The sequence below is a fragment of the Polistes fuscatus genome, unplaced genomic scaffold (genome assembly GCF_010416935.1).
Source record: "Polistes fuscatus isolate 324 unplaced genomic scaffold, CU_Pfus_HIC Scaffold11, whole genome shotgun sequence".
Taxonomy (NCBI): Eukaryota; Metazoa; Arthropoda; class Insecta; order Hymenoptera; family Vespidae; genus Polistes; species Polistes fuscatus.
Window position 1 is genome coordinate 5,535,352 of NW_025113009.1, and position 19,930 is coordinate 5,555,281.

Consider the following 19,930-nt stretch of genomic DNA (forward strand, 5'->3'; position numbering starts at 1 on the left):
GCAATTAAAAATCATCCCCGTATATTTTTTTCCATTTAATTTTCATTTTGTCTGTGTATATTAACAAACGAATGATTTTTTTTCTTCATAAATCGTTATTTTTATCCAATGGAATCGAATCTTCTGTATCATCGGATTTAGACAAATATTCACCAGCTTGTCTGGACCGCAAGAGTTCTTCCAATTCAATTAAATCTTTGTCATCTTCTCGCGTAAACTCATTTCCCTGATATTTAAGAGTGAAAGTATAATAATGTTTACTTAAAGTTAGGTAAATCTATTATTAAAGGCAATTACCTCTATTCTTACATAAAGCAAACCTCTGCTCGTATCACTCATCATCGCATAAGTCTGATAACGCAAACAATCTATGAACTTTTTTATAATCTTGCCAGATAAATGATTAACTGCAATATAATAATATATATATATTTTTTTAAAAATAATAGTATTATAATATTCAAAGGATAACATTCTTACAACTCAAATTTAAATGTTTTAATAAAAAATTTCCGCTTATTCTTACGACTCCTTCACTGGCAACACTTTCTTTACCAAAAGGATGATCAATTTCTATGATCGAATTTTTTTCCGACATCGTCTAAAAACGAAAATGCAAAATAGTAATTTATATATGTATATATATATATTTTTTTTAATTGTAATATTACCGAAGGTCGAGACACGTTTGTAGAATTTTCTTGCACCGTTATCTTGGAAGACCTATTAGAAAGTGAAACTATCAAAAAAGAAAAAAAAAAAATTGATTTTTATACGTATCATAAAAATCCAACGATTAAAAATAATTATTCATTCGTATTGTGATTCTCGTACGTTTTTTCGATTTCTTGGATTTATTCGTAACTTTGTTGATCATTTTCGTTTGTACGACGATCTCTAAATTTGATAAATCTTCGCCAATTTTCGTCATTTCGTTTCCATTAGTTCGATTTACATCATTGAATTTATTTTCTCGTAATATTAAAGCATCGTATCTACGTCTTCGAAGATCTACGATCTCGGAATGCGTTAATTTCGACCTGATATTTGTAAAAAAAAAAAAAAGGAAATAGAAATACTATAAAATTTTGCTAATAAATTCTTTGATAGAATAATCATGCTTTAACTGACATATTAAGTTCTTGGATTATCAAAATAGCACCGTCATCGCATATCCTGTTTCCTGTTAATATCAGACTCCGAAGAGAACTGCAATTGGAATTAAGAAAATGTTATTCAATTTGTTATAACTCGTAATTCCATAAAGAAAATCATTCGTTTACCGATTTGTTCGTAACATTCGTGCGATTTCTTCAGCTCCTCGATCACCGATACGATTATTTGATAAATTAAGTGCTAATAATTTTGGTTCGTTAGGTGGATCAGCGTATTGCAATTCGTCAGCTATTTTTTTCATACCCTCGTCTGTAATTTTACACAATTGCAAGGACAAGTAGTGCAAGCTAAAAATAATTAAATTGTTATTTTAATAATAAAAAAAGAAGAAAGAATATTAATGATTATTCATAATTTCACGTACTTTCCAGCTGATTTGCATAAGAGATGATAATTTTCTTGTATATTTGGATTTCTATCTAAATTCAAATCTCTCAAACAATTGTAATCCGTAAGCATGCAACATATTTGAATAATACCGTATGCATTTATATTACAATTTGGTAATCTATCAAATATCAAGTATATATTATTTTATTTGAAAAATTGCATTTACGATAATGAGAATTTGATTATGTTTACTTCAATACGGTTAGTGTACGATAATTATTTAACGTCAAATACAATGCATCTAAAATGCAAACGGATACTTCCTGTCGTAAAATTCGATAACAAAAAATTATTAATTACATCAAAATCGTGTAATATAACGTTGCGAACAAAATGTTAAATATAAAAACTAATCTTTGCATTCGAATTTTTGCAAGTTTTCCAACAACTTAGGATTTTCATAAGTCAAATGAAATATAGGTTGATCCTCTCGATCATCTTTTCTTAAAATAGAAAACAAACGTATTAACTTGGATATCGATTTAACGGTGGAAAATATTACCGGCACGGTTCGTGCGAAAATAATATTATAGGTACGCTAATATTTGTTTAGGATCCGCTATCAAAGTGATTCCGTGCAGCTGAGAAAATCGATGAGTTAGTTTAACGTCCATCATACTATTCTTTATCTAAAAATAATTTGATCCACAAGTATTATTACTCTTTTCTAATATTTTATCAATTGTTTGTTCGTTACAAATATATATTTACCACAAATTTAGGTGAACTATCAGGATCGTATTCTTTGCAATGGGATAAAAATTCTGTCATAAAATTATCCAACGGGATCCTTGACGTTTCAACTTCGAAAAAAATAAGATTTTGTTGTATCTTCAAACGATTAAATAATAATTTTCAACAAATTCTAATCTGACATACCGTTTATAGATTTTTCTTTAACCGAAGTACTATATCTACTTCTTTTTTCAACCATTTTATTTTTTAAATAATATTTCAATATTTAAATGCGTGAAATAAAACGATTATTTGTTATTTTATTTACAACCAACTTCGTATTACGTCGTTTAGAAAACTATAAAACATCAACGAGTCGATACATTTGTGTTAATTTACGATGGTATAACATTTGACCCTAGCTTAGGGATTTCTTTTTCATAAAAGTAATAAATTTTGAAAGGGAAGGTTGTGTGGCGCCTAGCCAGTTCGCCCTTAGAGCTTGCACGATGTGTAATTCGAAGCCTAGGAAAACTGAGGGGTAAACCCAACCCCACAAACCGTACACATGGAAAAGCTATAATATAGAGAAGAAAGTATAGTATCGAACGAATTTTACACCCTATAGTTTCTACAATCTTTTGTTCATAAATTGCTTGTTCCCTTTTATTTCGTTAAACGTGGACGTGTAGTACCACTCGATATTTCCAACACAGTTACCATCATTTATGGGATTAAAGTTCGTAATTATGGTATTCCGAACATCAAGGGGATGATTATCACAATGGCTTCTCGATGTTCTCGAAAGATCATCGTTTATAGTGGCTGCACGAAAAATCTTTAAACCACTTGGCAACGTTCAAATTCTTATTTCTTTTTCACGAATATAAAAAATATTCTTTACATATTAATTTATTCGTCAAAATTATTATTATTCTTATAAATACAAAAATAATTACAGATCGTAGAGATTAATCTCGTTTGACGTAGACGCATTGAAAAAACTTATCTCTTCTCTTGCATCGATTTTAATTATATATATAATTTATTTATTTTAAATTATTATATAAAAAAATTATTGCAAAAATGGTGGAATTTGGAATTAAGAAAAAAGTATCGCGAGTTGCAGATGATTTATTTTTTGTGTTTCTTTATTCTTTTCTTTTTTTTTATAGAAAAAAATTAAGTGGATAGATGAGAAGAAGAGATTGTCGTTTTTCGCTTGGCGGTAGTAGCCCTTAATGCCAAGAAGCTTCACATCCCATGCTCGTCGAGTTTGCGCTACATTGTAACGGCGTTCTTCGAGGCCGCACCACACTTCAGTTTAGCTCAGCACTCGGACCGTGTCGGTTCGTGACACACCGGTATCCACGTTCCTTTGGACGTGATCCTTCTGATCTGACAGAAATTCTTTCTCTCTTTTTAATAAAACAGGAAAGAATTATATCATCTGCGGCTTTCAATCGCTAATCGTAAATAAAATCGGTGCACCGATTTAAAGAGATACAGATATCCTGTTTTTCTTCATCATATTTTGGATTATCAAGAGTTTTTTAAACGCGCCGTGTGAAATACTTCTCGAAAGGTGAGCCCTTCTTCTCCCTTCTTTTTTTTTTCTCGTATTTTCTAACAATTATATAATTTATTAATGTTTAATAATATAATTATAAATGAGTACGAATGATTGTCGAAGAAAAATATTAAATATATGTATATATTCGACCGTTTATATTAACGATAAGTATTCTTTTTATTATATTAATAGATTGGATGATTTTCATTCGTTATTTGGGACCTTTTTCTTTTTTTTTTTCTTGTATAATGATATTATAATTTTTTGTCAATGGAATTTATTGATCTCTCGACATTTACGATCCACGTTATGGTTATACGCTTTTTTGTATTTCTTTTCTTTTCTTTTTTCTTCTTCTTCTTCTTCGTTTCTTTATGAGAAGAGCAACGTCTATCAATTTTCTGAATTTATGAGTGTTTACATCGTACCGTCAGGCAACATCGTAATATCAGGTCAGCGCTATGAATTATGCATCGTTGAACGGTTTAGGGTTCCGTCCCTTTCTTAAACTTTTTGAAAGATGACTTGCACTTTGACTGACCCCACTTGGGAGTACATGACTTTCATTAATATTCATTTTCGTCTAACAGTAAGCTATTTCGAAATGTGTTTTAATTTAAAACGTAATTATTTATTAACTACGTTCAAAGTCAATGCGTATAATCTTATATTAATTATTTATTATATCTTTTGAAATATTGTAAATTAATTCAAAAAAAAAAAAAAACATTCATAATGGTTAACGCACATGTTTCGATTATTATTCCTCTCGTCAGTGAAATCAGATAGTTCTTCCATCGTTTATGTTAGATCGTATTCACGTTGAGTCAAATTAATTGAACATTTTTATTATACATCAAATTTGCTTTAATACGCATAAATAATATTGCGAGATGAGAGAACATTTTTATACGAATTTTTATCTTATTTTTTTGTTTTTCTTTTAGAAACACGCAACAACGTTCTCCTAACGTTTATCTACGAATAACATTCGAAGAAATAATTCAATCCGATTCACCGACCAGATTTCTCGTTCGTTTCCCTTATGATTCAGACAAAACTCGAATGGTATTTCAATACGAATTCCTTTCACCGAGAATTTAATAGACTTTCGGGTGTTCTTTGTGTTTCTCGATTAAAATCGTAAAACTTGAAAATCTTGTTAGTATTTGAAAAGTATTTTAAAAAAACGCGAAAAAAAGATCGAGGGATCGAGTTCGATGCAACGTTGAAAGAATATCTTATCGAAAAAATCGTAACACTTGTGACCAAAAATGGTAGATAAATAAAAGAGATAAGTTTCTAAGGATCAGGATAAAAAAAAGGAGGCGGGGGGGGGGAAATAGATAAAAATCGATTTTACTTCCGATCGGTAAGAAATCGTGAATTTCGTATTACATATCAGCTTCCCACGCAAACGTAATCTCGATTCAGTGTCTTCATAGGTGTATATCTCGTAGTACGTACACGTAGAACGAGTCACGTACGTATGTTAGAACTACCTTATTGGGCGAGTTTAATAGTTGGGCATGGTGCATGCACAGGGCATACTTTATGTTTTCCCATATTTGCCAATCAATTCGAATCACAACGTGTTAAACGATGATCGCCATTGAGATTTGACGAATCGAGTTCGAGATAAGATTAACGCGCCAAATTTAAATCTTATCGAGATTTCGTCGTTCCTTGCTTCAAATCAAATTTTAAACGAATTTTTATCCTCTATACTAGTTACGTTGCATTTTCTTGTCATCAAAATATTATAGCATAATTATTTGATTTTCAGAAAATAAATATTTGCCAATATAACTCGTGTCAATAATCATTATCATATTAATATTTCACGCGTTTCATATATCTTATTAAATAAATCTTTATAAATTGTATTTAAAATTTTGTTACCAGATAAAAATATCAAAATTACCTCTAATACTAAGAAAACAAATATATATATATATATATTCTAACATAAGTATCAAAATTCTACCTGTAATATAACACGTACAATTATTAACATACCTACTCGTAATAATACAAATATAATAACACATTTTTAAATATTACCGATTTGCATTATTTCATTATCAATGAAAAATATGATTTTTAGAGTCACAATATTAGTTATCGTTTCATTTTTTTCTTTCGGTTTCTTGTTTTGAGATGCAATCAAGTGTTATTTACACTTTTGAATGGATAACATTCTTGTATATATATATAGGGGGTGGGGTGGGGGTGGGGTGGGGCTGGGGGGTTGTAGGAAGGATCGTGCCTACTGGTAGAAAACGCACAAAGGATAAATCGTTATAAAAAGGCGTCCCCACGAAGATCAAATCGTACTTCCAGATGCGAAGGTTTAGTTTGGACTGGCTGCCAGAGCCGACTACATTACGAGCGTGCTGGGCTTGTAAATTCACCTCTTCTTCTTCTTCTTCTTCTTCTTCTTACCGTTTGTTTGTTCTTTTTGTTTCTTTTTTTTTTCCTTTTTGAGAAAGAAGAGAGACAGAAAGAAAAAGAAGAAAGGGTTGGGTTGGGGTGGTGGAGTAGGGTGGGGTGGAGGGGGGCGGCACAGTCTCCTCTTTTTTTATTTTTTTTTTCTGTGTACCCACGGAAAGAATGCGGGCGACTCGTGTCTCGGAGAACGACTCGTCGAACAAAAGGGGAAGACTCCCGGTTTCTTTTTTTCACGGACCACCACCATAACCAACCACCATAACAACCATCGGTGGTTCATGGGACGGTTCGACTGGTGTTATCAAAATTCGAAGATTAAAATCTTAAGGCGTCACTTTAATTTCATTAATTTAATCGAATCGCGTTGAATTTTGTCAACGTTTTATATTTTAAGGCGTCGCAATTTGCAATTGGCGTTTATACAACAATCGGACATTTTGTTTTATTTGATTTTCTTTGTTTTTGTTCATTACGTAATTGTCTATTTTGAGGATATAGTATATAAATCATGGGAGAGACATTTTATCGGATCTTCTTTCGTTTCTTTTGAAAATTTTTATCTTCAATCGTAAACGTTTCCCCCCTCCCTCCATCCCTCTCTCCACCACCTTCCCTCCACCCACCCATCTGAGTTATACAAACGAACTGTTTAATCGTTGTTTTATCTGTTTTACTTTATGCCATACATCATTTACGTACGCGTGATTTCTCGGTAGTGTTTCTTTTTCTCTTTCTTTCTTTCTTTTTTTTTCTTTTATTTTTTATTGTTGAAAATAAATAAAATAATAGTTCTATTTTCGGTTGTGTGCGGTTGATGGATTCTCCGTGCTCAAACGACGTATACAAGCTATGCATTTTAATTAAGATTGGTAGTTAAAAAAAAAAAAAAGGAATAGAGAGGGACTTTCGTACGCCGCCTACGTTCGTTAAAGTAAACGCAAAAAATGGTGGAAAGACATTGAATGAAGAATAACGATGAGCCTTGTCGTGGGACGAATAGTATTATCCTTGGAAAATAAAAATGGACGAGCGTAGAAAATAAGAAGATGTAATATAAAAGAAAATTAAAACAATATATATATATATATATAAAAAAAAATTGAATTGGTCGTACTCTTATCTTACATCGGAGTTCATTGAACCATACGTTGAACGTCCCCGATTTTGAACCCACCGGTGACTTCTCCTTGTTGCTTGCTTGCTTGCTTGCTTGCCACCAAACCCGAAATGTATTGAATCTTTTAGATTTTGCTCCTTAATTTATAGTTTTGGTACTTGCAACATTAGGACGAAAAAAAAATGGAGAATAAGTTGTAATTCAATTTGTCACGTGATTGAGAAAAATTGAAACGGGAAATACAAGATAATTATTAAAAAAAATAAGAAAAGAAATATTAAATATAATATTTACAAAGAAACTTATTAAACAAATTACAGGTTAATAATTATGTTGATTATTTTGAATTTTCTTCGAGCGTGCATCGTCAATGTCAATGGTAGGAATCGTTTGGGGTGGGGTTGGGAGAGGGGGAATGGGGGAGGGGGAAGGTAAGGTGATGCATTCTAATCTCTCGATTAGGGTGCACATCTCATCGTTGGAGATCGTAGCAACTACAAAGAAACGAAACATTTACTTCAAAAAGATCTCGTCGTTATCTTTCTGCAGAAATGGATTCGTAATCGTCTCTTGGTAATACGTTCTATTCCCTGAAAACCAGAAAGTAGGAATAGTAGTTATATGATGATGATGGTACTCGTGCCACGAATAGAATCGCTAAAATGTCTATTTGATAATCCGCATAAATATATCCACCTGGTTACTGAACTGATTCTGAATAATAATAATTTTACATACAATTAGTATTACCCCATACACTTATAAATATATTTAAAAATTGTATTTATAAAAAAACATTAATACCAAAGAAAAATATATGTAGTATCGTTTAAATTTATTACAAAATAAACTAGATCATTTTATTATTAATTCTTAACGCCCTTTTGATTTTTTTGTTTGATTAATTAATAATCGTATTATATAATAATAAATTATAATTTGAAGATAATAATAAAATACTTTATATAACACAGTAATCAATTTTTCTTTATAGAAATTAATTTCTAATAGTAGTAAATTATTATTTATAGTAGTAGCTCATAATAATAATAATAATAATAATAATAATAATAATAATAATTATTATTATTATTATTTTGAAATGATAAATATTATAAAAAATAAAATTTTATATTTCACGTACATCCCTTATAGAGATAAATAGTCAAATGTATAGACACCATGTGAGTTTAGAGTCAATAAATTTTGAGATGGTTAAAAGAAAGGAAAAGGCCAAGACTCGGAAGTATTGTATTACACACATGTTCGATCGCGTTAATCGTTATCGATACAAATTCGCAAAGATCTTTATCTCGATAAAACAATAACATCGACTTGGTATATTTATCTATGTGTGCAATATCACCAATATATATGTATACTATAAGTGAATACAAAATGAACGTAATAATCTAACAATAAATACTGGAACATTCTATTGTCTTTAGAGTGGAACAAGTCTACTCGAAAGTGACCTATTATTTCTTATCTTTATCACCATTAAATGCTATTTATAGTTGTTAAAAAGAGATTCAACTAAAATCTTGAATAATTTATCGGCAAACGCGAAATCCGGAGGAAACGACGCTTATAATATGTTAGTTATAATCTGATGTTTTTTTTTTATTTTCTTTTTCCTACTATTTGATAATAAATATTATTAATAGAAAATCACTTTTTTATTTTTCTTTTCTGTTCTTTTCTTTTCCTTATTTAAATTTACGCGTGACTCACGCTAAACCGCATGAACGTTTCCCTTTTTATTCGTAATTTATTGTAATAAGGCAAAAATTAATTGTACGGATGTATAATGTATTTCATAAATTTATGACAAGTTAGAGAGAGAAAAATAAAATAGGTAATTCAAGTTGGAGAAAGATTTTCTTTTGAAGTTTCATGATAGAGCATGAACTATCGATATATTCGATCATAGTTATCGTTTGCTTTAGACGTTCCAAGTAAGCACAGGCACGTTCGTTCCACGACCAATTTACGTTTATGACGCATTGAAATCATAGAAACGTTATGAAGCTTCGTGTCTCTCTAGGCGTCAATGACCAGACAAAATTTCGATGACTCGTCGAAAGGCCTTTTTTTTTTTCTTCTTTTTTAAAATCATTTGTATGGAATAATTCTCGTACATTGTTCGCTTACGTCAAATGCAATTACAAACGATACGATTCAAATGATAAAAAGAAAAATCAGAAAGTAATAAAAGAATTTAAAAAGAAGAAATAAAATGAAGCTGTTTATTATTAATTATAATATTAAATGAATAATCAATATTTTAAACAATGTATATATATGAACATAACGTAAATGATCGAACTTACATCGATTAATGAAAATATTCCTAAATATTAGATTATTCATTAAATAATAACGCAAAAACACTAAAATACTAAAGTCACGAAAAAGTAAGTTAAGTATCGTTTAAAAAAAAAAACAAAAAACATTAATAATTAATTATTACAATAATATAAATAATAGAAAATAAAAATTATACAACTTTCATAAAATTAGTGATTTAATCCTAACAATCGATATAAAATTAAAATTGAAAGTATAAAAATATAAAAAGAAGATGAGATTAAAAAGAAAAAAAAAGAAAAAAAAAGTGACAGAGAAATGCACGCACGAGCACGAACGCACGCACGCGTGCGTGTGTATACGTGGCAAATGGGTTCTGCATATAAGTTGCACGTGCGCGCTCGTCCATATACAATCTCATTTATGCTCACACACGTGTGCAAAACCTCGACTAATTTATATTTATGATGTATCGAGGCTCGATGACACAGCGACTGGCTATGCCGGTCTCTCGGAGCTTTCTGTGTAGCAGAGGAACGCTGGAACAACAACAAGAAGAAGACCAACAAGAACACCAATAAGAAGAACAAGAACAAGAAGAAGAAGAAGAAGAAGAAGAAAAGAAGCGAGAACGATAGGAGTGAAAGAGAAAGACAGAGATAGATAGATAGGGTTAGAAAGAGAGAGAGAGAGGGGGGAGCAAGAGAGAGAGATGGAAGATGAAAGGGAGAGACGATGACACCCACGGAATGTAAAATCGTCCTGTTCCTGGCGACCCTTTGTGGGTTACTACACCACTTCCGTTCGAACCGATTGCGAAACGTTGACAATTCGTGAGGTTTCTCTCCTTCTCTCTCTTTCTCTTTTTTCTTTCTTTTTCTTTGTGGGTGTGCGATAAAGAGCCAGATGATGTCCAGCCTTGGTGATTAGTTCTTGGTAAACGACGACACCACGTCCAGCAAATTTTAATGGCGAGTCTCAACTTGCGGAAATGCTTTTTCTCGAGCGTTCAATTCCTTATCCTATCGTGCAACGTGAATATAATTATGTTATTATAATCATTGTTTTTTTTTTTGACGTACTCTTATCTTTTTTCTATCTTTGTTAAAGTTAATCAAAAGATTCGTACGTTTATTGTATTATAAATTGTGTTCATAATTATGAAAGTGGTGTCTAAATCAAAATTAAAAAAACAAACAAAATGAGTTTATCTATTATTTCATACACCACATTATTTTCAATTATATTAATTCAATGTAATTTTCGCGATGTATTGTTGAAAATGAACTGTTAAATAGGGTTTTTGTTATTTCAATATTATATAGAATTCATTTAGCGCTCAAATGTAATCTTTCGAATATTTCGAAACAAGAGATTATGATAATATATTTCTTTTTCCTTTTTTTTTTCTTTTTATTTTATACTACGATTTCATTTTTATTTCTTCATACTTTTTCCTCTTCAATATTCAGCAAAATCAGGAATCTAGGGCAACTACTAGTTCGTGAAACGACCCGACCCAGTAACACAAGTTGATCTAACTAAAGTCGAGAAGAAAATATCGAATAAGTATCTATCAAAGATGATGATCTGGGAAAGTAAGAAATAGAAAATGAGTTAGATGGGATGGATGAGTTGTAGGGTGATAAGAAAAAAGAGAAAATAAAAGATTCGATATTTGAAAGGCTTATTATAGTATTATACATTAATCTTTATTGTTTATTATAGATAATAATTTTGATTTATATTAATAAGTTTTATAATAAAACTTATCCTCGAACTAACGTGTGTATTTTTAAACGAATATTTCTCTTTAATATATTCATCTCAAAAGATACTTTTGTGATATCAATGAAAGCTCGTAAAATAATAATAATAATAAAAAGTTCATTCACAGCAACACAAAACTGATAGTCGTGATTTTATGATTATTAGACATTTTTTATTGGTCTGGGTTAGTACTATAAGCCCTTCAAATATTCTTCCTTTTTTTTTTATCACCCTCTGTAGTTAAAATAAATATCTAATATATCTATCTATCTATCTATTTATCTAGATATATGTTGAGAGAGAAAGAGTGTGTTTAGTCATCATTGGTTAAAAGAGAGAGAGAGAGAGAAAGCGTGTGTGTGTGGTGCTTTTAAACTGATCATCGATTATCTTAATTGCCGTTTCTTCGATGCAGAGAAATCACCGTTAGCCTTTAGGTCGTCGTATTCGTCTTCTTCTTCTTCTTTTTCTTCTTTTTCGTCGTGGTCGTAGTAATAGTTGTCGTCGTTGTCTCGTCGATCCTTAATTATATCAGACTTTTAATACGTTATATTATACTAGACGCACACGTTCACTATGAAACATCGTAGCAACGAAACATTTTATCACGATAATGTTTTATATTATAAATTTTATTCAACTTTGGTTGAATAAAGTGATTCTTTTACTTATGTGTTTTTTTTCTTCTTCTTCTTCTTGTTTATTTTTTTGTTTAGATGCATTTTATCTATTTCATTGTAAACTAGGACACGTGAAAATGAAAGATGCACGTGAGATTAATCAAATGATCTATTCAAGTAAATTACTTTGATTTTAATTGTAAATTAAATTATATATTCGAACTATCGGTCCAAAAGAAAAGAAAAAAAGAACAGGGAAATAAATTTGAAAGATCGGATTAGTAATAATTATCCGATAATAATAATTTATCTATTTTAATTGTATATGTTCTTATTTATACTACGGTTATCCAAAAGAAAAAAAGAAAAAAGAGGGAGAGAGATAGAAAAAAAATGATTTAAAAGAGACACACGAGATCAGTAAAAATTATCTATTAATACAAGCTTATCTATTTTATCGTAAATATTATACGAGGGTCATTCAAAAGAAAAAAAAAAGAGTAAGAAAAAAGACACATAAAATTAAGATATGCATACAAGATTGGTAAGATTTATCTAACTAATACGAGTGTATTATCTATTTTATTGTTAATATAATACGAGGGTCACACAAAAATAAAAAAAAGAAAATAAAAGAAAAATAAAAGCTAAATAATAAAATGAATGACAAATTTTATTATACAAGAATACGGAATGTAAGTATGAAATCATATTGAGAAAGAGAGAGAGAGAGAGAGAGAGAGAGAAAGAAAAAGAGGAAAGAGATATAATACATAATGAAACATATTTCACGTTTTAACGTTTAGATAAATCACAAAAAAAAGGGTCGAGAAGTAAGGAAAATTTAAACATAAAACTTCGGTGTACACCTGCATGATGTTCAAAGAGAAAAGAGAGATATCCTCTTCCATACGGGTGGTTCATGAAAGGTACTGTAAAATAATCTAATCGACGACAATGGCATTAATGCCAGAGTATATTTACGGTTAATCGAGTAGTAGTGGTAGGGACCAAACCCATCAGGTATCTCATCCAACATACACACACACACATATATATATACGTATAATAGATTTACATAAATGTTGGTTAGGGAGATTATATGTGTGAGTGTTAGTACAAACAAGATTCGATCCTTTCCTTTTACCAGCTCGATATTATATTTTTCTTCGATGGAAAAGAAGAGTTATAAAATCTACGCTCGTTTTCAACGTTCAGCGTGCGAACGAGTTGGGTTTAGTTTAGTTGAGTTTAGTCGAGTCGAGCTGAGTTGAGTTAAGTGGAAGGAACGAAGAACACCAATGGGGTATAATAATAATAATAATAATAAAAATTGAACGCGGGGACCGGCCAAAATCGCGATAAATCATTCGGTATAAAATCGGTTGGTCGATGGGACCCGAAGGGCCTCCCTTCTCAGGTAGGATACATATTACATACATATATCTTACCTATGTATGCGTATATGTATGTATATTTCAAGCTAGAGGAGAGAAAAAGAATGTAAGAGAGAGAGAGAGAGAGAGGGAAAGAAGAAAGAAGAAATAAGAAAAAGTGAAATAATGAGAGAGGGAAAGATAGAAGAAATAAGAAAAAGTGAAATAATGAAAGAGAGAGAGAGAGAGAGAGAAGAGTGTAAAAGAAAAGGAAAGACGATGAGAAAAATATAAAAAAAAAGAGAAGGAAAAATGTAAAAGAGGGAAAGAGTGATGTGAGGAGGAGCAAGAAAGAGAGGAACACCTGTCGAACAGCTGCCTCGCAGATGGCCCTTATACTCGCTTAAGGATTATGTAACTCTATAAGAGATCTCTCGTTATTCGACTTAAATATGAGTATACTTTCGATCGTGAAGACACGTATCGATAATGGTATAATTATCCTATCGATGATAACTATGAATCTTGAGTGTTCGTATAAGACAACGAGATAAATCATTATTTTAACAATCACGTAAGAAAGTTAAAAGGTTTAATTATTAATTTAATAACGAATTATGTAATTATTAGAAAGTCAAATTATCTTGTATAATTTAACGATACTACGTTGATAATAAATTTGATTTATGTTGGACACTCTATTCGGTATCTTACTTTGTTATGATATTTCATATATTTTTCTGCGAAAAGTTAACTCATTATTTTAAATGATATCTTTATAATTTCGTATTAAAATATTCATAAATTTGTATATAATAAATGTCACGAGATTAGATATCGGAATACTCGGAATACTACTTATCCATGTTTCAGCATAATTGATATAATTTATCTCACTTTCACGGGCTACAAATTTGATGAAAAAAAGAAATCTTCTTGAATTCGTATTTTACATGATAAGGTGCGGCACGTGTTAACAATATGTATAATAAATTAAAAGGAAAGTAAAAAAGGGAGACATGAGAGAGTAGTGGGGCAGGAGGTGTCCCTTCTCGTCTATCGCAAGAAAGAGAACCCTTCGGATTGGATAGGACTTATTGCTTACTGTCGGACTGCATCATCAAGCGCTCGTTTATACTCGCCTTTTCCTTTCTCACGGATCGTTGATTTGACCGTGGTTCGTTAATTGCATAGACAGGGTTCTCGATTCGAAAGATAAATACCCGTGAAATGGAGAATATAAATTAGTTAACATAAGTTCTCTCTAAGATCTTAGAAAACTGATTAGGGAGATGGTTAATTTTGTTCTAAGTGTAACATTTATTATATTTTTCCATATAATAGATGGACACGTGTCGGGGGGGAGAAAAAGAGAAAAACTTAAGTGAATTTCAAACAATTTGTATATTATTTATCTTTCATATTTTATTTCCTTATGTTTTAAATATTAATTATCATTCTGACACACACGCATAATTACACGTATATACATACGTACATCATGCTTATATTGCTCATAATGATAATTGATAAAGCAATGAACTTTAACTAACTCATAATTTTACCGTTTAACTTTAGAAATATTTACAAAACCCTTTTTGACGAGGATCGAAAATTAGTATTGAAATTTAATTCGAACGAATATGGGGTTTTAGTTGCGTGCGAGTTAGCTATCGCAATCCGTAATAATCGGACCGGAAGACTTTACTGCACGACATCGTTTAAATTCTCTAACACGACAACCCTAAACTATAATATAAATACATGTTCATCAACTTAGGTTCTTTCTAAAGGAAAGAATAAAAAAAAAGATAGGAGAAGAAAAAGAGAGAGAAAGAAAAAAAGGGCGGATGGTTTCTCGGTTACTTCGAAGACCCATGGATCACATTAAATATGGCGACGCACAGTTGTGTACGATTTGCCATCGTATCGCGGTTAGATCAAAGAAAATCTTTCTGCGTGTTTATTTTTTTTTTTTTTTAGAGAGAGAAGAGGGGCCTCTTTTTGTTTCTTTTATTTACAATAAGGGCACGAGGCGTACAGCACAAAGACGATTAAATTTGCGACTATGAAGAACATCACAGCAACAGCGAGTATCTTTTTGAGATGGTTGTTAACAGAACAAAACAAGCACGTGCTTCTTAAAAAGACCGTGGCTGCTGTAGCTGTTCTTAATCTTGTTCGAAGTCGCTGAGAAACCTTCGCCCACCACTTTTGAAACTCCTTCCCTCTCACTCTTTCTCTCATTCTTTTTTCCTTTTTCATTCTCTTTGGAATCTCTTATATAGTCGACGAGTTAAAAAAAAAAAAAAAGGAGGTCACGCGATATATTCTTGATCCATCATGAAAGAAAAGAAAAAAAGAAAGAAAGTTTAGAACCTATTCGATAAAAGACCATCGATAAAGAAAGAAAGAAAAATAGGCTTTGAAATTGTTCGTATGGATTCGAACGCTATGGAAACATTAAAAATTTAAACGACGAATAATCAGCTTATAATACGATTGTTGAAAGTTAAAACTAAACTTTCTCTGTTTCCATCGACGTGATGTAAGCACGTTGGTATGCTAGGATGTGAATAGAAGGAAGGTAATTTATGTGTGAGCAACCTGAACGGAGAAGTCAAAAAAAGTTGATGGAAGCTTGTCACAGAGAGGAGGGTAAAATAGAATCTGTAAAAAGAAAGAAAAAGTTTAAACGAAGGGAAGGAAGAAAGGAAGAAAGGAAGGAAAGAAGGAAGGAAGGGTATTCTAAATGTGGAACACGAAAACCTTGAAGTTTGTTCTCAACTAAACGTCGTCGCGATTTAATGAGCCTTGCAACGAATTCAATCTACTTGTGCATTTCAATTTACATCATGCATTATTTTCTTTATGACAATAATTGAATATATTTTGGAAGTTGTTCTCAACTGAACGTCGTCTATTGCAAATGAATATTTGCAACGAATTCAATCTACTACCTGCATATTATACAATTTTCAAAATACATTACTTTTGATAATAATAACAATAATGATTGAATATATTTTACACGAAAACCCTTGAAGTTGTTTTCAGTTAAACTTCCGTTATGCAAATGAATCTTTGCAACGAATTCAATCCCTACTGTGTTATATATTTCAATGTAAAATAAAAAGAACAAACATAAAGTCAATGTTATTGAGTGACGATATTAAATATGTATGTGAAAGATAAAATGAAAGAAATAAAGTAAGAAAGAATACAAAAATAAAGAACTATTGACCAAAACTTGACCCGTAACGTCAACGTTATCGTTTCGAGGAACCGCAAAAGGCAGTCAGCAGCAAGTAGGGTCATTACAATTCTACGAAATACATGTGAATGGGATTTATTCTTACGCAGTCGTACGAAACTCGGAACACATCAGTGCACACTTCTCTTCTTCTCAGAGTCAAATCGTTTCTTTCCGAGTTGTTGTTGTCTCATTTTCTCGTTTACGTAGTCCGAACAGAGTAAGCACTGGAGGAGGGGGCGAGGGGGGGGGCTATACAACGATAATAATCTCTTAAATTGCTTTCGTAATTTCTTGTAATTAATCCGACGAAGTTTCAAAAAACCAAAAGAAAAAATAAGAAACAAAAGAAATTGTAGATAAATACATGGTACATGTGACGATTTTAACGAAGGAAACTCATAATGGGAATGAATGCTCGTAAATCAGCATTAATTTTAAGTGACGTGTGACACCGTATTTCGTTTGTTGGGTAATCAACTTGAGATGCGTTACTAATAGGCTTAATTTTAAATAAAAAAAGAAAAAAAAAATAATAATTTGGAGATACACAGAGATGCGATAATTAAATATTTTTGCTCTGTCCCTTTTTTCTATTTTTTTTTCGTTGATAGTAATTTGTTTACCGAAAAAACAAAAAGAAACAAAAGAGGAATGTTAGGAAAGAAAATAATGTTTCTTCATACTTTTTTTCTTTTTTTTTTCTTTCTTAGGTAGCTAGAAGATCGTGTCAGGAGGATGGCATAAGACGAAATTATTCTCGGACAGCAGCATGTGCTATGTTATAGTCACTGGTCGTAGTCTCCTTTGGACGCTGCTGTCTTTAGCAGCGTTAATGGCCGTTTTATCGGCCCTCCTTACCCCGAAATGGCTCGTCGGACCGCACACGATTAAGGACACGAGTAAGATTCTTCTCTTGTGCTATTACGTCACAAATATAATAATAATAATAATAATAATAATAATAATGCTGTTTTATTTATTGGGTCCAATATACTTTGAGAAATACTTTCAAATAAATGGTCAGTATTTTCAATAGAATATCAACGTGTATGCATGCATTAATATATTATAAATCTAATTTTATTAAATATTGATCTAATCAATAGAAAATAGGAGGATCAATATTTTGGTTAAGGCAACAAAAAATAATTAAATAAATTTAACTTAATGAATATACATCTACGTATTATTTCATTCGCGAAATTTTTTATATATCTTGATTGAAACTATATATGTATATTTTATTTATTGATATTTTGTAGAAAACGGTACGGAATTATTCGTACCGACAGTTGGGATCTTCAATCGTTGCACAAAATTATATGGAAGAACGCATTGCGCTAATTTCAACATTGACGGATTCGCAACGCATTCTTCCGTCTTTCCAGGATTCTGGAAAGCTTCTCTCTTCTTTATTTCTTTTGGTTTGGCTGTGATGACTATGACCGTGGTGGCTGCTTTAATTGGATGCTGTGTTCAAAGTATCGGCAGGAAAAGTATCTTCGATTTATCTGGAGTAGCTCAAGCGATCGCAGGTAATTTTATGTTATTTTATTAGATTATTTGAAATTATTTATAATATATGATGTTTAATTTGTAATTTAATTTAATAGGAATATTGTACTTAATCGGTTTGAGTTTGTATCCCGCTGGATGGGGTGCTGAAAGAGTACGAAGAATATGTGGTCCAGAAGCTGATGCATTTTATCTCGGAGATTGTACTCTCGGTGATTAAAACAATTAAATTACCATTATAATATTTTATTATTATTATTATTATTATTATTATTATTAAATAGGAATTAAAAATTTGTAATATATAATTATTATTTGTATAATTATTATAGGTTGGGCTTTTTATAGTGCCCTAATAGGTACTGGCCTAACTTTTGCGGCAGCCATGTTGAGCGGACAAGCTGAAAAATCTACGGCTAGTGATAAGGTTCAAGATAAGATGAATGAGGGCAGGATGCTCATATGTTTAGCTTAAAAAAACAAAAATATTATTTTAATTGTTATACAATATACGTGATGATATTTTTCTTTGGATACTCTAATTAAGGTAATTGTATATTTTGAAATTTGTAATCTTGTCGTTCAGTTTAAATGAGATAATTCATTTCGTTTTATTTTCCATTTCATTTCAGAATCCTCGGAATTTTTGTGACGAATCCTTTTACGGGACCAAGCGACAATTAATGTTATTTTTTTTCTTTTTTTACATTTATGATTCGTGTACTTATTATTCGTAAGATATTTCCTGAAAATAATGTTCGATATTAATCGTGTATTGTATACGATATTAATTAAGAGTATTAAACAAGGTGATTGATATGATGAAGTCTCTTAGAATATATAACATTTATAATACAGATTTGTAATATAAAGTTAGTATATATATATATATATATATTATATATATATTTTTTTTATTATCTTGTGAGATAACTAAAACTATATATTATTTTTAAGATATAATAAAAATGTTTTAAACACGTACCATTATTACTTAATATTTTTCTATTATTATTCATATTGTAACGAATAATTGGAATATCGTAATAATAATAATAATAATTATAATAAAAATATAACGTAAGTTTGAAACAGTCTATTTATTTTCGAGTGTTGTTACAATTTTACAAAGAGACATAAGGAGTCGAGAAAACATTATTATCTCGTGTGGTAACTTCTGCGCGATTATTATTTTTATTCATTTATTTTTTTCTTCTTTAATAAATGTGAATCAATGTTTTTTGTTAATTGGTTAATTTACTTTTACGCATTTAAATCCTGAAGTTGAAATATAATATATATATATAAGAAAACGATTATTTTAATTTTTGTGTAATGTTCCTTTTGCTGCATATGGCATATCTGACCTAATCGCAACGAAAAATCACGAAGCTCTCGTAATATTTGAATTATCATCTTACAGCCAAAATACGCAAGCAATTAATTCGAAATATATTCAAGGCACGAAATGATAGAAGAAAAGTGCAAAAATTTGATCGATCCTTCAAGCAGTTATACATATTTATTTATTTATTTATTTATTTATTCATTCGTACGAAATAACAATGAGCCAAATACGATCGAACTCGACTCGATATTATTTTTTAAAATGATAGTCACATTTTGGCTCGTCTCTCAATAACAAATATATAAAGTACATTATTAGAAATATTTTGATATTATTCTTATGATTTACTGTTG

General features: G+C 30.7%; 2 protein-coding genes across 5 annotated transcripts; one reads left to right on the forward strand and one right to left on the reverse strand.

Moving 5' to 3' along the window:
- Nucleotides 1-85: 85 nt before the first annotated feature.
- LOC122526392 (leucine-rich repeat-containing protein 71-like) lies at nt 86-2,500 on the reverse strand. Its single transcript, XM_043649773.1, has 11 exons — nt 2,446-2,500; nt 2,278-2,369; nt 1,759-1,829; nt 1,541-1,684; nt 1,284-1,463; nt 1,132-1,209; nt 835-1,040; nt 672-739; nt 481-601; nt 298-407; nt 86-226 (listed from the first exon to the last, which is right to left on the reverse strand). Exons 1-11 carry the CDS (start codon nt 2,498-2,500, stop codon nt 86-88), a joined length of 1,266 nt encoding a protein of 421 aa, XP_043505708.1.
- Nucleotides 2,501-3,554: 1,054 nt separating this feature from the next.
- Nucleotides 3,555-19,114, forward strand: LOC122526268 (LHFPL tetraspan subfamily member 2 protein). 4 transcript variants are annotated; one of them, XM_043649568.1, is made up of 6 exons: nt 3,555-3,826; nt 17,425-17,733; nt 17,977-18,249; nt 18,328-18,441; nt 18,562-18,776; nt 18,862-19,114. In XM_043649568.1, exons 2-5 carry the CDS (start codon nt 17,484-17,486, stop codon nt 18,702-18,704), a joined length of 780 nt encoding a protein of 259 aa, XP_043505503.1. In that variant the 5' UTR covers nt 3,555-3,826; nt 17,425-17,483; the 3' UTR covers nt 18,705-18,776; nt 18,862-19,114. The 4 variants fall into 4 exon arrangements, with proteins under 4 accessions (XP_043505503.1, XP_043505506.1, XP_043505504.1 ...); XM_043649571.1 differs by having other exon boundaries at nt 17,425-17,613; XM_043649569.1 differs by having other exon boundaries at nt 17,429-17,733.
- Nucleotides 19,115-19,930: the final 816 nt, after the last annotated feature.

Bases quoted from the DNA above. Each gene is read 5' to 3' on its own strand.
- LOC122526268 (XM_043649568.1), top strand. From the start codon at position 17,484: ATGTGCTATGTTATAGTCACTGGTCGTAGTCTCCTTTGGACGCTGCTG. The intron at 17,734-17,976 runs GTCAGTATTTTC...GATATTTTGTAG, and splicing joins GAAATACTTTCAAATAAATG to AAAACGGTACGGAATTATTC. The intron at 18,250-18,327 runs GTAATTTTATGT...TTAATTTAATAG, and splicing joins AGTAGCTCAAGCGATCGCAG to GAATATTGTACTTAATCGGT.
- LOC122526392 (XM_043649773.1), bottom strand. From the start codon at position 2,500: ATGGTTGAAAAAAGAAGTAGATATAGTACTTCGGTTAAAGAAAAATCT. The intron at 1,041-1,131 runs GTCAGTTAAAGC...TACAAATATCAG, and splicing joins ATAATCCAAGAACTTAATAT to GTCGAAATTAACGCATTCCG. The intron at 408-480 runs GTAAGAATGTTA...ATTATATTGCAG, and splicing joins AAAACATTTAAATTTGAGTT to TTAATCATTTATCTGGCAAG.